We start from the raw sequence: 17,770 nt of genomic DNA on the forward strand, positions 1-17,770 counted from the left end.
ATATTTAATTAAAACTTTAATGAAACAGGTTCAAATGTGGGTGTGTCTGTTTATTTTGCGGTTTAACGCATAACTGCACTCATTTCAGTGCAAACAACGAGGATTTCTAGTTTGGGTCAAACAGGTGGCTTGCTTGGCATCACTGGAATGCAGTTAAATAAATCGAATGATTCTTAGGTCTCATTAACAACGGTAAAATACAGAAAAGTCAAGCACAGATTAGCTCAAAATACTGTAAAGTTTATTGACCTCCCTTACCATTTGTTGTGTAACATGTAAACAAGTTTGGGCAGAATGCACAACCTTTAAATGAGCATGTTTAGTTACGTCTGAAACATACGCTTCTTGTTTTTGCAGCACAATAAAACATGACGTCAACTTTGTGTTTGTGGATGTGGTCTGCTGTGGTGTGTTCAGTGTTGTCTTCGAGTACTCTTAGTTAAAGTTATAGTCATTCTCAGATACTTGCTAGGTGTTGAATATTTTAACAAAAATTCACATCTGGATATTGCTGTGATGCAATATTTTCTTGATAGACACTATTCTGTTAATTTAGGCTTGTATTTGCCTGATAGAGCTGCTCCATCAACGCGCTTGTCTGTTAATCTCTAATCCTCGTGTTTCCGAGGACACTTGAATCTATCACAGCAACATTTAACGGGATGAGGCTGTCCTTGGACAGCAGCGTTAGCTTAAAGCTAGCTAGATAACTCAAACGTTTCCCTTAAAGTTCATGAGACGTTAAAGGTGAGTTTCATTACCAGCTGTATAACAGCGGAGATGTGACGTTCAAACATGTAACCGATAAAAACTTATATTTAATGTCCCCATCCAGGGACCGAAACTCAGCTAGCATGATTTACAACCTTTGCTTCACTTGTTTGTTGTGCTTTTTTCTTTCTTTAAAAGACCCGAAATAAATTAACCTCAGCTGCAGCTAGTCTTGTTTGGCAGTCTTATTGTTTAAACGACAAGACAATGGCAGTTTGACAGTATGGTTTTCAGCTTCTAGTTTGCTCATTAATGTGTTGTTGCTGCAGGTTCTGCCCCCCTGCCCAGCCCCTCAGGTAAGAGCTGAGGGTCGGGGTAATGTCATCCAATCAGGGTGACCCGAGGGCTCTATCTCAAGCAGCCTCAGAAAGAAACTCCCAACCCCCAGACCCGTTTGACAACCCCTGTGAAACTGCAGCGACATGCAGCAGCCCTGAGGCACAGGTGAGGGTTCATGTGTAATTGAATGCTAAGATGTAAAATGTGATTCTGCATTACCTCTTTAACCCTGGCCTTTGTTCACAAAATGTGATGTTTTAGTTGGGTTTTATTTGCCAGCCTTTCTCTTTTTAGCAGGATAGATCCTTGTGTATTTATCGATTCATGTTTGATATAGTTGATCTTTCTTTGGGAATCAACTTTCTGTGTTAGTGATGATCAAGGTGAAAACAAATCATCTGAGGAGACATTTAAGTGGATCTTTTACAGTTTTTAATGGCCTTCTTTACACTTTAGGGTTGAATGATTTTAGGTTGTATGTTTATCAAGAAATTTAGGAAAACTACATATTTGGTGGTATTTACTAATTTAATCAAAGATGAATATGTGATTGTGGGCATTCAGAACTCTGTTTTTCAAAAAGTAAAATACAAATAAAAAGGTTTCTTTTTACATATAGTGCCATTAACCATGTTTGACCTCCTACATTGGGGGCTATTATAAATGGTATAGTTCATATGATTTATTTATGTTTTTTACCCATCTTATCATCGTTATGAGATGAGCCTAACTGGAATTAAAGTCCGCAAATTTTACTAGAACTTTTGTGGAACACACACAGACAAATCCAAGAACAAACCAGAAAGAAAACCTATTTTCCCTGTCCAAAAAAGACATGCATTGTGGAGTGGAAAGCCCCAAGTAGTACCAAGCTGTTCTGACATGAATCACTAAGATTATAAAAAAAGAGCCTAATCGGTGCCAGCCAGCACACCTAAACCAAAAATGGTATAGTGAGCCCAAAACGATTCATCTTAATGATCTCTGGATCATTCGTATCACTTTAAAAAATAAAATAACTATTATCTTTAAACAAAAAAAAAAACTTTTTTAAAGCTATGCAAATAAATGTTTTGTTGTCAATAGAATTTAAATCTAGCTCTTGGGAAAACTTAACTATCTGTTTTATCTCATTCAGGTCTTACTGTGTAACCAAGAGATAAATTGAAATAGCAATTTTTTTCTGAGGGAATGCAAAAAGAATGAAAGAAAGCTATATTTTATTTAGCACCTCAAGATAAAAATCACGAGGCGCTTCACAATAAATATAAAAATAATATTAATAAAGTTTTAAAAATATGTTTAAAAGGACAAAAAAAATTTGATAAAAAAATTATAAAGCTACAGGTTGCCAGATAATGTTTCTATATAAAGTTTGTACACCTTGTAAAGTTTTGATTTAGTAAACCATTCATCGAGGATAAACTCAACATGTGATGGAATTTTGTAATTATTTTTCCTGAAATTTTTTTTATCTCCCAAAAGTTACCTGGTAAACACTGCAAATACGGAAAGGTATTTAAAAAGTAATCAACACGATTATTTGGAAATGTGTTCCAGTCACATTCCAACATCTACTCAAGTGTGTACACCTGCTTTATTCACATTGTAGTGCAAACGGGTTAACTTTGACAGGCTGTATACTCCGAGTGAGTATTGGGCCTAACTCTCGCAGGAACAGTGCCATCCAGCATGTTAAAATAGAAGCTGTATTACTGGTTGCATTGTTTATTGACCTGAGAAATCCTGTCTAAACTGTTTACAAGCTGTAGCTGTTTTGGTTTCAGCGGCAGAAACAAGACAAAGCTTGTAGAGGAGGGAATAATAAAACAGAGCTTTGTGTGTCTGGTCAGAAGGGAGGCCTTCTCTTTTGTTTCTTGACTGCTTTCTTTACTGGATGGGATTTTAGTAGAAGGGTTTGTTCAGATTACTGCCCTCGCTTTAGTATCTGCAGCCTTCACTACTGCTCCAAAGAAGGAAACAGGTATATAATGTAAAGTAGACATTTGTTTTTTACTTTGTGACTGGGAGGTGTTTCAGTGAGGAGGAGTTATTGATTTCAAACATAATGTTGCTGCTTTTTTTTCTTTGAGGTTTCGCCTGTGGCAGAAGAGGTGTCCCCATCCTCCACGTCCTCTTTTGAGATGCTTGACATGGAATCAGTTCCACCTCCTTACCAAGAAGTGCAGCCTCACTGGTTCTTCTGCCGACGAGCTGAAGACAGCACCTCTTGGCATCCCTTCAGCAGAGAAGACTCTGACAAGCTAGAGAATGCTTTTATTACTGGTATGAAATAACATGCAGCTTAAATATGCTTTACATGGAAAATGATCGACACCTTAGACTGTTGGGGGTGGGGAGTTAAGTTGTGTGAAACAATTTCTTGGAAATTAATAATTTAAAACAATGGTATCATTACTGGCTTGAGAGCCAGTATTTTACCCTTCACCACCCCCCCTGGGGGCTTGAGAGCCAGTATTTTACCCTTCACCACCCCCCTGGGGGACTTAACTCTACCTGTCGGGACAGGATCCTGTCAGGTGAATTTCAGTTTCAGGGTAGTCCTTAGTGATCACATGACATTATATTATTTAATGTTTTTGAGTTCTGTCATCTTGGAATCACGAATTGATGCTTTAAAGGTGTAGAACTCTTTCTTTAAACATACTGGACTCTGCTTCAGTTGTAGTGTTACAATAATGAATGTCTGCATTGGAACTGATTGATTGTCCCATGACCTGAAGCTAATCTCTTGAAGGAGCAGATCAGTGAAGAAAAAAGACACCATCGAGTATGGACTCTTGCCCAGGCTGCCTCGTTTCTGAACGGTTTTTGCATAATTCAGCACTAACTGTACCTTCTAAAATTTGCAATTTAAATATGCCGAGTCCTGGCAATTAGACTGTGCTCATAACAAGCCAGGATTCTGCAGCCGGGCGGGAAAAGCCTTTATGAGGATAAAACAAAAACATTTTTATTATAGAAAACTTTTATTTTTGTTTATCTTAAAAGAGCTGTCTTTCATTTTTAATCTTTTTTAATTTGTTAGGGGAATTATTTGAATATAAAAAGTGCTGAGTCCATGCTGTGGTTGGAACTTATTCTGTGTTTTTTGCTGTGCACAGGTTTCAGTTTTGTCCCTTGTGCTCTTATATCTGGAATATATTTGTCTTTAATCACATCTTGTGCTGCACGTGATGAAATCTCCAAGCTCTTTGGAATTCCACATTGTGAAATGTATTACTTACATCCCAGCCAGTTTTCTCTCGCTTTCCAGATGTTACAAAGTGCTTAAAGAGCAAGTCACCCCCAAATCAACTTTTTTTTCTGATCAACTATATAAATGCGTGTCTAATCGTGCTGCAGACAAATGTCGTCAATAGTTTTGCACTTTAGTTCATTATCGTTAAAATTTTATTTTTCTGCCTAAAACTGTCAGTGTTGTGTCGTTGTCAGGTAAAAACTCTGCACTGCATTTGAATTTAAATTTGCCATCGTTATTGGCTAAGAGGTACCCTAGAACGTTAGCTGGTACCATATGATGTCACAATGTCGTTGTGAGCCTGTGTGTGTGTATTTGTTATTGGCTCCGCCCTCTTGGTCTGCCAGGCAATGCCTCCTTTTGGTGCATTTTTCAAACAGGAAGTGGGAGTTGAGTAAAAGTCTGGTTGGGGTGACTTGCTCTTTAAAAACAGGATTTTTGCTATACTGTGCTTTAACTAGCTATATTATTGCCTATGTTACTGATTTTAACCCTATTGCTACAGCACATTTTAAAGTAACCTGAGTTTAGTGCTGTGTAAAGTAAAAAATATAAAATCTGTAGTTTCCAACTTGGCAATTAAAAAATTATTTATCAAGTGAATAATGAATATATTTTCTGTGATGGCACAACAAAGTTGTCTTGCTCAACCGTGACTAAAATTCAGAAAATAGTTGGCAAAGGATTTTATTTGAAGGCATAAATTAAAAACAGGAATAGAGGAATAACCAGCTCAGTGGCATAGTGGTAGAGTGTCCGCCCTGAGACTGGGACATCAGGGTTCGATTCCTGGTCGGGTTATACCGAAGACTTTGAAAAAATGGGACCCAGTGCCACCCTGCTTCACCCTCAGCATTAAGGGGTTGGATTGGGCGGTTAAACCACCAAATGGTTCCCGAGCGCAGCTGTATCTGCAGCTCGCCGCTCCCCCAGGGGATGGGTCAAATGCGGAGAATAAATGTCACACACACATCAGTGAGTGCAACAACTAATGGGACTTTGACTTAAAAAAATGCTATTGTTTCTGCAAAATATCAATTTTGGTCCATTTAGGTTGGAAAAAGAATACAATTATTGATAAAATTACAGCTCACACAATTATTTATACTACACTTGATTTAGAGGCAGTGCTTTACATTTTTACATATTTAATACCATTAAAATAATGCTGTAGCTTTGTAAATTGAATATATATATGTATATATATATATATATATATATATATATATATATATATATATATATATATATATATATATATAGTTATTTATTTATTTTTCTGAATATATTAAGCAGATCACATTTAGATGAGAGCCACAGAGGACTTACTGTATTTTCTTGTAGGTGTGACAATTGGAACATTATTTATTTTTCATGTTTACAGCAAAAGATGAGGAGGAGGACGTTAGGGTTGCTGTGGATGGGGAGCGTTATGATGTACACGTCAAGGAGAGGAAGCGCTATGCCGTGTATTGGGAGCAGGCTCCCACTGAGGTCCGTCGCTGCACCTGGTTCTTTAAAGGAGATAAAGACACTCAATACATGCCTTACCCTGAGGACTTGAGCACAAGTCTGGAGGTAGTCTGTCTGACATGGATGTTGGGTTTCACACCACACTGCTTATTCATGCAGATTCAATTTTGATTTTATCTATAACTTAGTTTTTTCCTATTTGACTTTTGATCGTTCCTTCTAATTATCTTAATTTTTCAGGAAGCCTACATGATAGCAGTGACTTTGGATGAATGGAAACGGAAACTAGACTTTCCCACCGGAGAGACCGTCATCTTACACAATCCTAAGGTGAGGTGTGGTCTTTGAAAGTATATCTTCATTCCTCTAACTTATCAAATTAAAATTCAGGGAGGATGGCATGAGCAGAAACAACAAGTAAAATTCTCTTCAAAGCAATGAGTTGATGCTTTTAACTGCCTTCTTTCCCAGCTGATGATGCACTACAAGCCAATACAATTGCAGGATGAGTGGGTTTCCTCCCCCTCAGAGCAGACACGACCTTGCACAGTCAAGAGGGGAGTAGATAAGATCTTTGTAGAAATACCAGATGGTATGAGTTTTGTTTTGTTGCGAGATAATGATGGATAATTATAATAATTAAAGATAAATGTTGCCTTATTGTCAACAATCTGAGCTCATTCTATGAATACGTTTCCAGGTGAACCAGAGAAAATAGACCACCTTGTCTTTATGGTGCATGGCATTGGACCTGCATGTGACTTACGCTTCAGATCTATCATACAGTGTGGTAAGTGTGTGTGTTGTATGTTGATATGAATGCATTCATGTGAGTTAATGAGCATTTTGGATCTGTCAAGTGAATGACTTCAGGAGTGCTTCATTGTCCCTCCTGGCCACACATTACAAGCGTGCTCAGCAGGACGGCCAGGTTGGCCGAGTGGAGTTCCTCCCCGTTAACTGGCACAGCGCTCTGCATGGAGATGCTACTGGTGTGGATGAGTAAGTATCAAAAGGCTTTTGAGGGACTTTACCTCTTTTTACATTTCTAATATGCATTGGTGTAGATTTGTGCTTAACAATGGTGGAAACTTACAAATATTCCACCCATGCCCCCAATTTGTGTTTTTTTTTCTCTTTGATCCCTGATGAAACAAAGTACTGATTTCCCACATATACTATTCTAAAATTTTAACATTAAACATGTCAATTTAACCCTTTAACAATTGTTTCATACCTATACAGCTATGTCTAAGTTTATAAGCGCTCTTTCAATTTAATAATTTTAATACAATTAGTTTTTTCCTCAAAAAGCTGCCTTATTGAATTGTAAACATGTTATCTGCCCTCTGATGGAAGCTCAAGTTTTTTTACAAAGTGTATTTAGTTTTTGTCTTGTTGTAAAAGTAAATTATTGTATTAGTCAAAACTTTTTCTAAATTAAAGATAACTGTTTTCTGATTATTGTTTCATGTGTCAGGCTTAAAGGATAAACGGCCTCTTTAGGCTGATAATATCTTTCTCTCAGAGTCTGAATGAAAGTTAGACTCTGAGATAAAGAGAACCATGATTGACAAGTATAGTTATCTTTCTCTCTTGGAGAAAGGTAAATTTTCTGTAGCTGAGGATGTTTATTTTTTTGTTAGGGGAAAGCATGTAAACTACTTTTGTGAGACTCTTATTTTGATTCATACAGTCAAGACAGCATGTGGTGTACAGAGCTTTTTTGTGACGACTTGACTGCTGTAATGTGAAGTGACGGAGCATCTCGAGTTCATGGCCATCGTCTAGGGATGCACCGATATGAGATTTTTGGATCAATACCGATATCCAATATTAATATCACTGTAATGGCCGATAACTGATATTTGCCGATACCAGTATACTGACATTAATGCTTCTAAAAGCAGCAGATTTTGTATAGAATGAAAATGATCAAAGCTGAGTTTATATTGTTATGTACACACACCACAAACATTTATGCTTCTGAGATTATTACAATCACTGTCACATGACTAAACAAATACACATCACCACCCTCACCCTCTGAAGCAGATAAACAAATGGAAACAAGATGGAAAAAATATCGATTGTTAATATCTTCCCAGTTTTATTTATCGCACCAATACCGATATGTTAAGAAATGACTTAACGTCGTCCGATACCAATATTGATGCCGATATATTGTGCATCCCTACCAACGTCCTCTCTTCATGTGCAGCTTTCATAGAGCTAGTGTCATCCTTTCTGGACCCTCGGTTACACTCACTCACTATTGGTCCCATGTGTCACTCACATCGCATTGCAAACACAGGAGTCTTGCTTACGACTGGAACGTCTTCTTTTACGCATTGGTGCTGCTAACAACTGGCGTAGTTTGTCTCACACGAGTTTCCCATGACATCATGCACAGCCAATCCCACTGGTCACACGCGTTACGAAGGTAGGACTCAAGGAGAGAACGTCATTACCCTTTCTGCATCTCTAGGGTAACGAGAGTTTGAATGGCTTGTAGTTTTTTCGCAGAGGCAGTCAAATTATTGGTGGGGACACATCACCTCCATCCATGCTAAACCTACACCCTTGCTAATATGTAATGAAATACTCTTGAACACGTCATTAAAAAAAATACTTTCCACTTCTTCCTACTTTCAGGGACATCCAGAGGATCACGCTACCCAGCATCAGCAGGCTGAGACATTTCACCAATGACACCCTGCTGGACCTATTTTTCTACAACAGCCCCACCTATTGTCAGACCATAGTGGACACAGTGGCTTCAGAGATCAACAAGCTACACGCTCTCTTTAAGCAGCGACACCCAGAGTTTGAAGGGGACGTTTCTGTGACGGGACACAGCCTGGGTTAGAGCTTTGAAGCTACAGGAAAACACACAACCACAAAGTAGTGAAACCACAGTGTAGCATGTTTGATTGTTGCTACATATTATTAAATGATCACTAAGATGTGATATTCCATATAAATATGAATTATCAATCTGATTGGCCTTAATATTACTTTAGGTTCTTTGGACTTTTCAGGGAACACACACTTCAAATTAATTCAGACAGAGTCAAGTATGTAGTTTATAAAAATGAATTTAATTCCATCTTTCTAAACTAATGATTATACATGACAAATTATGAATGAAATGAAGGTTGTACAAGATGACAATGAATGAAATGGAATGTAAGCTAGATGTTTATGTAGCAAAACCTTATTAAGTATCTGAGAGATCTTGTGATGTCTGGGTTGTAAAATCAGTCTGACTGTATGGTTTAACAAGCTAACATTTATTCATAAAACCATTCGACACCAGTGTGCAGGTCTGTGATACCCTTGTGTTGGAAGCTCTGGGTGACCCGGAGGAGAGGCAGCCAGGGGTGGTGAGATCACCAGACACAGTGGCTACTGGAGTCTCAAAGAGTCGTAGATCCCTTTGAATTCAGTTTTCACCGTCCATAAGATGCTGCCAGGCTCTGCTAGTTAGACGTTCTACATCTGAGGTGTTATAGCGTCTGATACCACCCGCAAGCGTTGTAGAGAGGCTTTGACCTTGGGGTCAAAAGAGAGGATGGTCCCAAGTGCTTTGCTCACCCGGTCGGCTGAACTGGGAAGCGGCGGAGAACAGGCTAGTTCAGGAAGTGACCTAGCCTTTATTAACTACTGTTGACAAATCAGAATTTGACTAAAGGCGTTACCAAAATACCTCAGGAAATCACTCCATCACTCAGATACTAAAGAGGGTACTCTTAGTGTGAAGTAAAAATGTTACGCCATTAATGATAATATTGTGATATTATGAGGTGTGAATATACTGATAGATTAAATTCTTAAAATCAACAAATACTAATCTGGTGTAATTTAAGATCTGAAATAAATTATTACAGGAAAAATATTCATTTGAACCCATCATTCATTAATATAAAGTATAGGACACATTAAAACACTTTGGATTAAAACATATTGTTCATTCAAAAAATATGAATTTATGAAGTTTTAATGTCATTAAATGAGCCAAGGAAGATAGACTTTTTTCAAAGAGGGTAGATAAGAGGTCCTCCGTCTCTTGCAGCCTTGAGGGGCTCATGACATATGCAGATTTGTTAAGAATTTTGGGTAAAGTTCATTGATGTCATATCGGCACCACGGTGTCAGATTGACCTGAATGAAAAAGTTTGGCCTGTAAGTTAAAAGTTAACTTCTGGCCATTTTTGATAAAAAACTTGGCCATTTGGTATGCCACAACAGACAAATATATGTAGACGCCCCGTGGACTGGCACTGCTAATTGGAGCTGCCGTAGTAGCCAGCTGCCATCTTAGATGGGTGTCCATTCACCCTCGGTGCATTAATTTTTGAGAAAAATGTTTACCCAACTAAAAAACAAATTTTATCAAGCTTTTTTCACAAAACCAGACATATGGTATGGCATGATAATTCAAATATAAATATAATTAAAAGAAATGGATTAAAAATTCTGATATAAAATCTCATCAGGTTGGCTAGAAAAGTCAATAGAAATCCCACGTGATCTGTTTTCAATAGTATACCTTTTGTTCACAAAACAGGCATACTTGCCCCCACCACATTGACTTTGCTAATGAGACCCATCCAACATGGCGGCGACACTGTTCCGCTCTCCAGTGCCCAATGGGGAGTCTTATGTATTCATGTCTGATTGAAAAGATAATATGCTCATTTCAAACATGTTTGCTTTGTCTCTTGTTTCTCAGGTTCTTTAATCTTGTTTGACTTGCTAACCAATCAAAGGACTGGATCCAGGGCAAGAGAGGGGGTACGACATGACATTCACACTAAATGACAACATTAGTAGTTTGATGAAGAATTCATGTTCGTCCATTTCCACCCCCTTTAAGGTATTTTCTGGAGAACATTCTAGTCCAAACAATGACTCATTGGAGCAGATGCTGACCAGAATGGGCCTTCAACAATATCTGAGTACTCTGCAGGCAGAAAAACTTGACCTGGAGTCACTGGTATTTCATTACCTACCTTTATGGCATAGTCTAAAATGTAATAACTGAGAAAAACTGTGGTACTTTCTTTTAGGCTCTCTGCCAGGACTGTGATCTCCGAGACTTAGGAATCCCACTTGGACCTCGTAAAAAGATCCTTAACTACATCAAACGGAGGTGGCTTCCTGAGGTCAGCCCTGTGTTCTAGCCATATTTATGTTTTATGATGCTTTGTTTTTTTGATTTGGACTTTCTTTTCAGATGTCAATAACTGTGTGTGTGTGTGTGTGTGTGTGTGTGTGTGTGTGTGTGTGTGTTCCTACACTGATTAAATATCTTTACGTTTGTTTATCTCAATAGGACTGTAAGCCACCAGCCGAAAATCAGACGCAGGAATCCGAAGTTCCTCCTGTGTCCACTAGTGATGGAAACCAGTCTTCAGGGTTGATGTCCCAGGATCCCCATTTCCACAGAGCACAGTCCATCACCAGTGCTGTAGACTACGAATACTTTGATGTCGGCATTGGACAGGTAGTACACAATCATACAAACACACTTTGAATTGTGTTTTGGGAGGTGAAGCTTTGGTGCATCACTGTTCCTGCTTCTCCCTCTGCTTACCTGGACAGACCAGTGGAGGCATAGCCAAGGGACAGGTGTGTCTCATGTGGTGTCCACTGTCTCTCAGGCCCTGTTCCTTTCACTTTGACCTGAGCCTGTCTTGCTGTGCAGCTTTGTCAGTGGACCAGCTGAATACTATTGGCCATTTTGAATGGTAGAATTTCCATGGTGTTGTCACTTTGTGTCCGATTACGATTCACAACCGAATAATTAAATGTGCTCATAAAATGTGTCTGTTCCGCATGGGTGGTTTTTTTTCCCATTTTGTCTCCCTACTTATGTCACTCAAGATCAAAGGAGTCCAACTTTCCACACTGATGTGTCTTTTCAGTCACACCTGATCAGGGTTAGGGTTAGAACACATTTCTGATCTCCATACCTCTCTCTGCAGGTTTCCATTGATTACCCACAGCTGGCGTTCCACCCTCAGACATTTTTTGCCTTTGGCTCTCCCATCGGAATGTTCCTGACTGTTCGTGGACTTAAACGCATTGATCCAAATTACTCCTTCCCAACGTGCAAGAGCTTTTACAACATCTACCACCCTGTGAGTATTCACACACTACAGTTGGGTTCCACTGGAATCCTTTCCTACTTGTATTATTATGATAAATCTGTGATATTAAACATAATCTTCCTTTTATTATTAAATTTTGCCTTCTCATGTGATGAAAAAAGGGTCGTTTGTTACCGCTTGTATCCCTGTTTAGTACGATCCTGTGGCCTATCGGATAGAACCCATGATTGTTTCTGAGGTGGATCTGGAACCAATGCTAATACCTCACCACAAAGGCCGGAAGAGGATGCATCTAGGTATGACTTTAGGGCTGAACCGTTACCATTTTCTGTTCCAAACTGTGATTTCAGACAACACAATCAAGTGATCATCAAAGCTAAGGTATTTTGCAGGACTCTAAAAGGTAAAGTGGTTAGTAACCTGTCTTTATTTAGAGCCTTCTTAGGGTTCTATAACATTCTGTGTTCTTTAAATGGCTTTTTATGGTTTTGGGGAGTATTTGTTTTTTCATTACAACATTGTTGAACACTATAAAAAAAACTAACATTGCTGCTCAGGCTCCGGTTATGGCACAGGGCCAGGGACTGAACAGGAACAGGTTAGCTGTTCCTCTGTGCTCAAAAAGTTATGTTACTGATCCATTATTAAAAAAAAAAAGTCAAATCATTCACACAAGGGAAATTTGTATTTCGTTATCTGAAAGTATCCATTTAGTTATAAAACAAATGTTTCATTTAGTTTGATTTTCAAAACAGGAATGTCACAAATCTTTTTTTACAATGGTGATTTATTGAATTACAGAGAAAGCAACTTGTGGATACAATGCTTGTTAAGCATAGCATTTTTGAACATAGTAAGCATGTTCACTCATGGAAAGTAACAATGTAACTAAATGGCAGCAGCTCTTCTGTGGGACAGCGGTAGCTCAGGTGGTAGAGCGGGTTGTCCAGTAATTGGAAGGTTGCAGGTTCGATCCTGGATCCAACCAGAGAATGCTGCTGTTGTGTCCTTGGGTGAGGCACTTGACCCACCTTGCCTGCTGGCTGAAAGGACTGGCGGCGCCTCTCAGTGCACCCCAGAACAGCTGTGGCTACATCTTAGCTCATCCCCACCAGTGTGTGAATGTGTGTGTGGATGACGATTGCGTTGTGAAGCACCATGCGAAGTTGTAGAACCCTAAGAAGACTCTATACAAAAACAGGCCTTTACCATTTTTACTATTTACTTTCTGTGTGTAAAAGTAGCTCATTGTCTCCAAAAGGTTGGAGATTCTAGAAGATGCTATATCATTTACCTTTTTACTATGGCCAATATTATTTATGGCGGTGGTCATCTTTTAGACATAATTTGCTGTTCTCCATTAGGTTTGTCCTCAGTCGCTCATTTTTTTTTGTCTCTTCACGGAGGGACAAATGGGCTGATTAGCTGGCTTCCCGAACCAGTTGAGTAGAATTTACTGTGACAACAAGAAGACTTGAAAATGCAACTTCTGTTCTTTCAGAAACATTTAAAATCTTTCTGATGGTAAAATGTGTCCACTTTCGGTGTTATAGTGTACTTTTGTGGGGGGAAAAGCATTCAGGCATCACAGAAAAATGCCCAACACTTTAGTTTTCATCTTTACATTGGAGTAATATTTTTTAATGTTTTCATGATATGATTTATTTTATTGTAAAGGTTACTATACTTGGTGAATATTGTGCTAAAGCTTGATTTAAGGAAAATCATGAATTTAATCGAAATTGCAGTTGAATAATTTCCAAGATTTGTTCAGCCCTTTATAAATCTGACTTTGCTGAAGCAAGTTGTTTAAAGGGACACTTTTAAAATTTTGAAAAAGTTGCGATCATTTTCTGGAGCCAGTATGTGCTAAAATGACCCTTCATAGGGTTAATAAAAAGTCACTCAGACAGACCCCCACTACCCCCCGTGGCCAGAATACTGCACTTGCTACTTCAGACTGGTGGGTCGCCGCCTGTTGGATTTAGGAAAAAGTTGAGCAACCGTGCCTGGCACTGCAGTCTTCGTCCAGCACGTTTCATGCAGGTTTTAGATCATGAACATTTTTGTTTGTTTGATTTAGTGATAAATCGCTCCTTTAGATACTCATGAAGGCTGAAGAGACATTTCAGCTGTTAGATGAAGGTGTTATATATGTCCAGCTTTGAATTTTTGCTTTTTTTCTGTAGAACTGAAAGACAGCTTGACCCGGATGAGTATGGATTTAAAGAACAATGTATTGGGATCCTTACGGACAGCCTGGCAATCCTTCACTAGATTGCCTGTTGCTGCACTGCCCCCACTGGAAGAAGCTGGTACTACAAATGAGACGAACACAGAGGCACAGGGTAGGAAAACTCTTTCACTCTATCTGGATTTGTTTATCTTTTGGCACTGTTTGTTTGTATGAGAAAATATTCACATGAATGAATCTAACCTAGTTTCCTCATACTCCTAACGCTCCTCCCTGCATGTTAACACCTCTCATCTCCTATTTTTTCCTGCTCCCCTCATCTCCTGTTATTTTACTTTGAACTTCAGCCTCAGTATCAGACACTACTGCGGCTAAGAGGGAAGATAAAAGTGCTGAATTTTGGACTAAAATACAAGAGTGGCCCAAGGCCTTTCATAAACATTACGTAAGAGGTAAGCTGGAGAATAAGCTGAAATGAATGAAGATTAGTTAACAAACTACATTTATAGTTATCATTTATATAGTTTTCTCTCAAAGCAATCTCAGTAAGCCCACAAACATCTTGTCACAGCCTGTCAATTTACTATTTTATATCTCATTGCACCTGCTGCAACCTGGGAAATAATAACATTTAATTCAAACACAATAAAAGCTGCATTAAATACTATATTATAGTGTTATCAACTGGTAAATTATGTAATACCTTCTGTGTTGGTTGAGAAAAAAGTCTGCTCAGTTACAATAATTTACTCTGGCACATTTTCAGAGCAGATATGTCATGTAATTCATTACTGCCTCAAGCTTTTGCTGCTCCTTTGTTCCACCTCTCCTCGTGTCTGACATAACCTCCTGCTAGAATTCATCATTTCAACTTTACATTTAATTTATTGACACCACTCTCAGGCCCTTTCCTCCCTGTCCTGTTGTCATTTGGCAGAATTTTCAGAATGCTGACTAATCATCATCTTAGAACACTTGAGGATGTGGCCCAAGGCACATTTTTGTTAGATCTGCACAAATATCTCAGCTATATAGCTGTGGAGGCATTTGGATTATAACCTGTCAGTTAAACATTGTGTAATGTATGTCATAAAATAAAAAATCACTTGCAGTACCAACATGTTGGTGCACTTCTCACAGTGGTATTCCAAAATCTGTTGGTTCAGTACATGGCAGTACAAGGATTAACTTTATTTTTTTCCTCCTAAAAACTACCTCCTTGCTTCTGCTTTACAAATGTTTCAAGTCTTATCTTTAAAAGGTAGGTAAGGTAATACTTTCAAAGGCAGGTTGCATGAAATAAACCCTCAAAAGCTGGCTATTTAGATTTCATCTGAAATGTATGCATCAACAAAGTAGCACCTAATAAGTTTCTCCCTTCTCCCCCTACTGGCTGAAAGCAGAATTACACCAGTTGTAGACAACCCTGCCACAGCCCCAGAGTGTAGGCCACACCGATGTTCACTAGCTCTTTGTTTCGCCTCCAAAGACATTACTCTCTTCCTTTTACTTCCAGGCTCTGCCATGATGTCAACAAAAAAGAAACTTTTTCTTCTTTTTATGCTTTTCATTGATGGTCGGCGAACTGAAAAAGCTGACTTCCAGCCTTTATATTAGCTAGTAGGACAGTAAACTCTACCCTGACCATTGGTCCATCTCTCCCTTGTTCTAGGTTCCTACCCAAACCACAAAGTTAATAGTGCAGTTTCTCACCATAAGAGGGCTGCAGAGAGCCGTTCAATGTCAAACTGCTGAACTTTCTGATTCAACTTTCTGAAACCAGTTTGAAAGAAACCGCTTAAATGGACGACTTTTTAATGTTGCTTTAAGGTGGATTTTCATAAAACACCAAAAATCACATTGCTTCTTAAAACTGACCAAACTAAGTGATATCCCCTTACTTAATCCATTTAGTTTTGAAGTTAACATCCATATGTTGCTAATCTGAGTAATAACAGACCATTTCATCTTTCTCCAAGTCTTTACATGAGTTGATGGGATTATTGTGAACAAATTCCTTCCAACCAACCAAGATTTTTTTATTTTGATTTTCAGACATTAATGTGTGAATTATGTCTATAATTATGTTCCTAATAGGCATTACCTGCATCACACTTTGATTACAGCTTTAGTGTATTTTAATCATTCACAGATTGGGTGCACACATAGTTTAATATTGTGTTTTCTTACAAACTGGTCCTCTCTTCTTTCCAGTTTAGTGCTACTGCTGGTCATTCATAAAGCCTTTTTAAAGTGACTGTTTCCTCAGGAGTGTACATGGAGGCAGAGTCATCAGCTGAACAGATGGAGCAGCCCGAGATTACAATGGGGATGCTGAATGGAGGACGGAGAATCGACTACGTGCTTCAGGAAAAACCCATCGAGAGCTTCAATGAGTATTTATTTGCCATCCAGTCTCATGTTTGTTACTGGTGAGTTATGTATATCTGCCAAATAGTGGGCTACAGTAACTGTTCTCTTCAGTATTAATTTATTCATCCTTCCTTCAGCATCATAGTCATCCTATTCTTTCTGTCTGTTAGGGAATCTGAGGACACAGCACTGCTGCTGCTGAAGGAGATTTACGACAAGCTTGGAGTGGCTTTGGAGCAGCCACAGCAGTAATCCATCAGTATTGTCGATTTTTTTTTTAATTCACCTGAAAATGAAGGACATTTGACAGAGTGTCGGGACAATCGTCTCCTGAAAGCCTTACTGAATGTTGTCTGACTGCAACAGTCCCTCCTCTTTAATGGAGGGGAATGTTCTGTCACAGTCTTGGTCTGTTTACGTTAATGTGAGGGACAGATTTGCTTTTTGGCAGCTTCTATAAACTGCCACAGTTTAAATAAAAATGAGATAAAATTTTAATCCAGTCAAATAAATCTGTTATACTTTTTGCTGCACTTTTTTTGAAGAACTGTTATGCTATAATTTGCACTTCCACTGTGAGGTAGCTCATAGTGGTACAATAAATCCCCCCCCCAGGAAGAAAAAACACATTGTACTTACACATATCACACAAGCTGTCGAGCTTAAACAAATTTTTGTCTTTGTACCTCAGAAGAAAGTTTTTCTGTAAAATGACAGAATTGTTTTTTTTTTGACCAACTGAACTCAAATGATGTATTATGAGGTCTTACTTTTATGTAGTCATGGTTTTTAGACCTGATTATGAAAAACGAAGGTTGATGTTTTGTCTGTTAGTAAGTTTCATGGAAGCTTTTCTCTTCCTGCTTTGAAGGAACTTTATAACCAAAGCTGGCACTCAGTAATGTCTAACACTTCAGTCGTTTCAAATGCATCATTTTCTGTTATATTCATCCTGCCTCCTAATAGTTTAAAGTGTGTCATGTTGATGATATTTAGCATGTGAGACTGAAGTAATGTTGAAGAAATATTTTACAAGTAAGGAAATGCAGGCAGTTCAATGGGCTTTTCATTGTTTGTGTGTGTAAATATGGAAAGTATGTCATTTTGCAGTTTCTTCAAGTTAATGCATTCATTACTTGCATTTAATGTGGAAAGTCCTACCTTTTTCATCAGTCTTGGGCCAAATCATTCCTTTTTCTCAACTGCTTGTGTTGATAAATTGTTCTTACTGCCTGCACTGCATGCACCTTTTTGTTTAGTCAGTTTCACATTATACTCTGGTCCTGGTCCTTCTCATTCACA

At 38.5% G+C, this 17,770-nt stretch overlaps 1 protein-coding gene across 3 annotated transcripts; it reads left to right on the forward strand.

Moving 5' to 3' along the window:
• Positions 1–624: 624 nt before the first annotated feature.
• Positions 625–16,949, forward strand: ddhd2 (DDHD domain containing 2). 3 transcript variants are annotated; one of them, XM_015972570.3, is made up of 20 exons: positions 625–747; positions 1,041–1,215; positions 3,144–3,336; positions 5,697–5,890; positions 6,026–6,115; positions 6,257–6,377; positions 6,486–6,575; positions 6,646–6,787; positions 8,441–8,649; positions 10,521–10,582; positions 10,665–10,784; positions 10,858–10,953; positions 11,124–11,294; positions 11,393–11,419; positions 11,776–11,931; positions 12,095–12,197; positions 14,091–14,249; positions 14,443–14,547; positions 16,365–16,527; positions 16,639–16,949. In XM_015972570.3, exons 2-20 carry the CDS (start codon positions 1,090–1,092, stop codon positions 16,718–16,720), a joined length of 2,409 nt encoding a protein of 802 aa, XP_015828056.3. In that variant the 5' UTR covers positions 625–747; positions 1,041–1,089; the 3' UTR covers positions 16,721–16,949. The 3 variants fall into 3 exon arrangements, with proteins under 3 accessions (XP_015828056.3, XP_070402191.1, XP_015828058.3); XM_070546090.1 differs by having other exon boundaries at positions 5,697–5,806; XM_015972572.3 differs by lacking the exon at positions 11,393–11,419.
• The last annotated feature ends 821 nt before the right edge of the window (positions 16,950–17,770 follow it).

The sequence above is a fragment of the Nothobranchius furzeri genome, chromosome 17 (genome assembly GCF_043380555.1).
Source record: "Nothobranchius furzeri strain GRZ-AD chromosome 17, NfurGRZ-RIMD1, whole genome shotgun sequence".
NCBI lineage: Eukaryota > Metazoa > Chordata > Actinopteri > Cyprinodontiformes > Nothobranchiidae > Nothobranchius > Nothobranchius furzeri.

Excerpts from the sequence above, each read along its gene's own strand:
- ddhd2 (XM_015972570.3), top strand. The coding sequence starts at position 1,090 with ATGTCATCCAATCAGGGTGACCCGAGGGCTCTATCTCAAGCAGCCTCA. Across the intron at positions 5,891-6,025 it reads ACTTGAGCACAAGTCTGGAG|GAAGCCTACATGATAGCAGT; the intron begins GTAGTCTGTCTG and ends TTAATTTTTCAG. Across the intron at positions 8,650-10,520 it reads TGTGACGGGACACAGCCTGG|GTTCTTTAATCTTGTTTGAC; the intron begins GTTAGAGCTTTG and ends CTTGTTTCTCAG.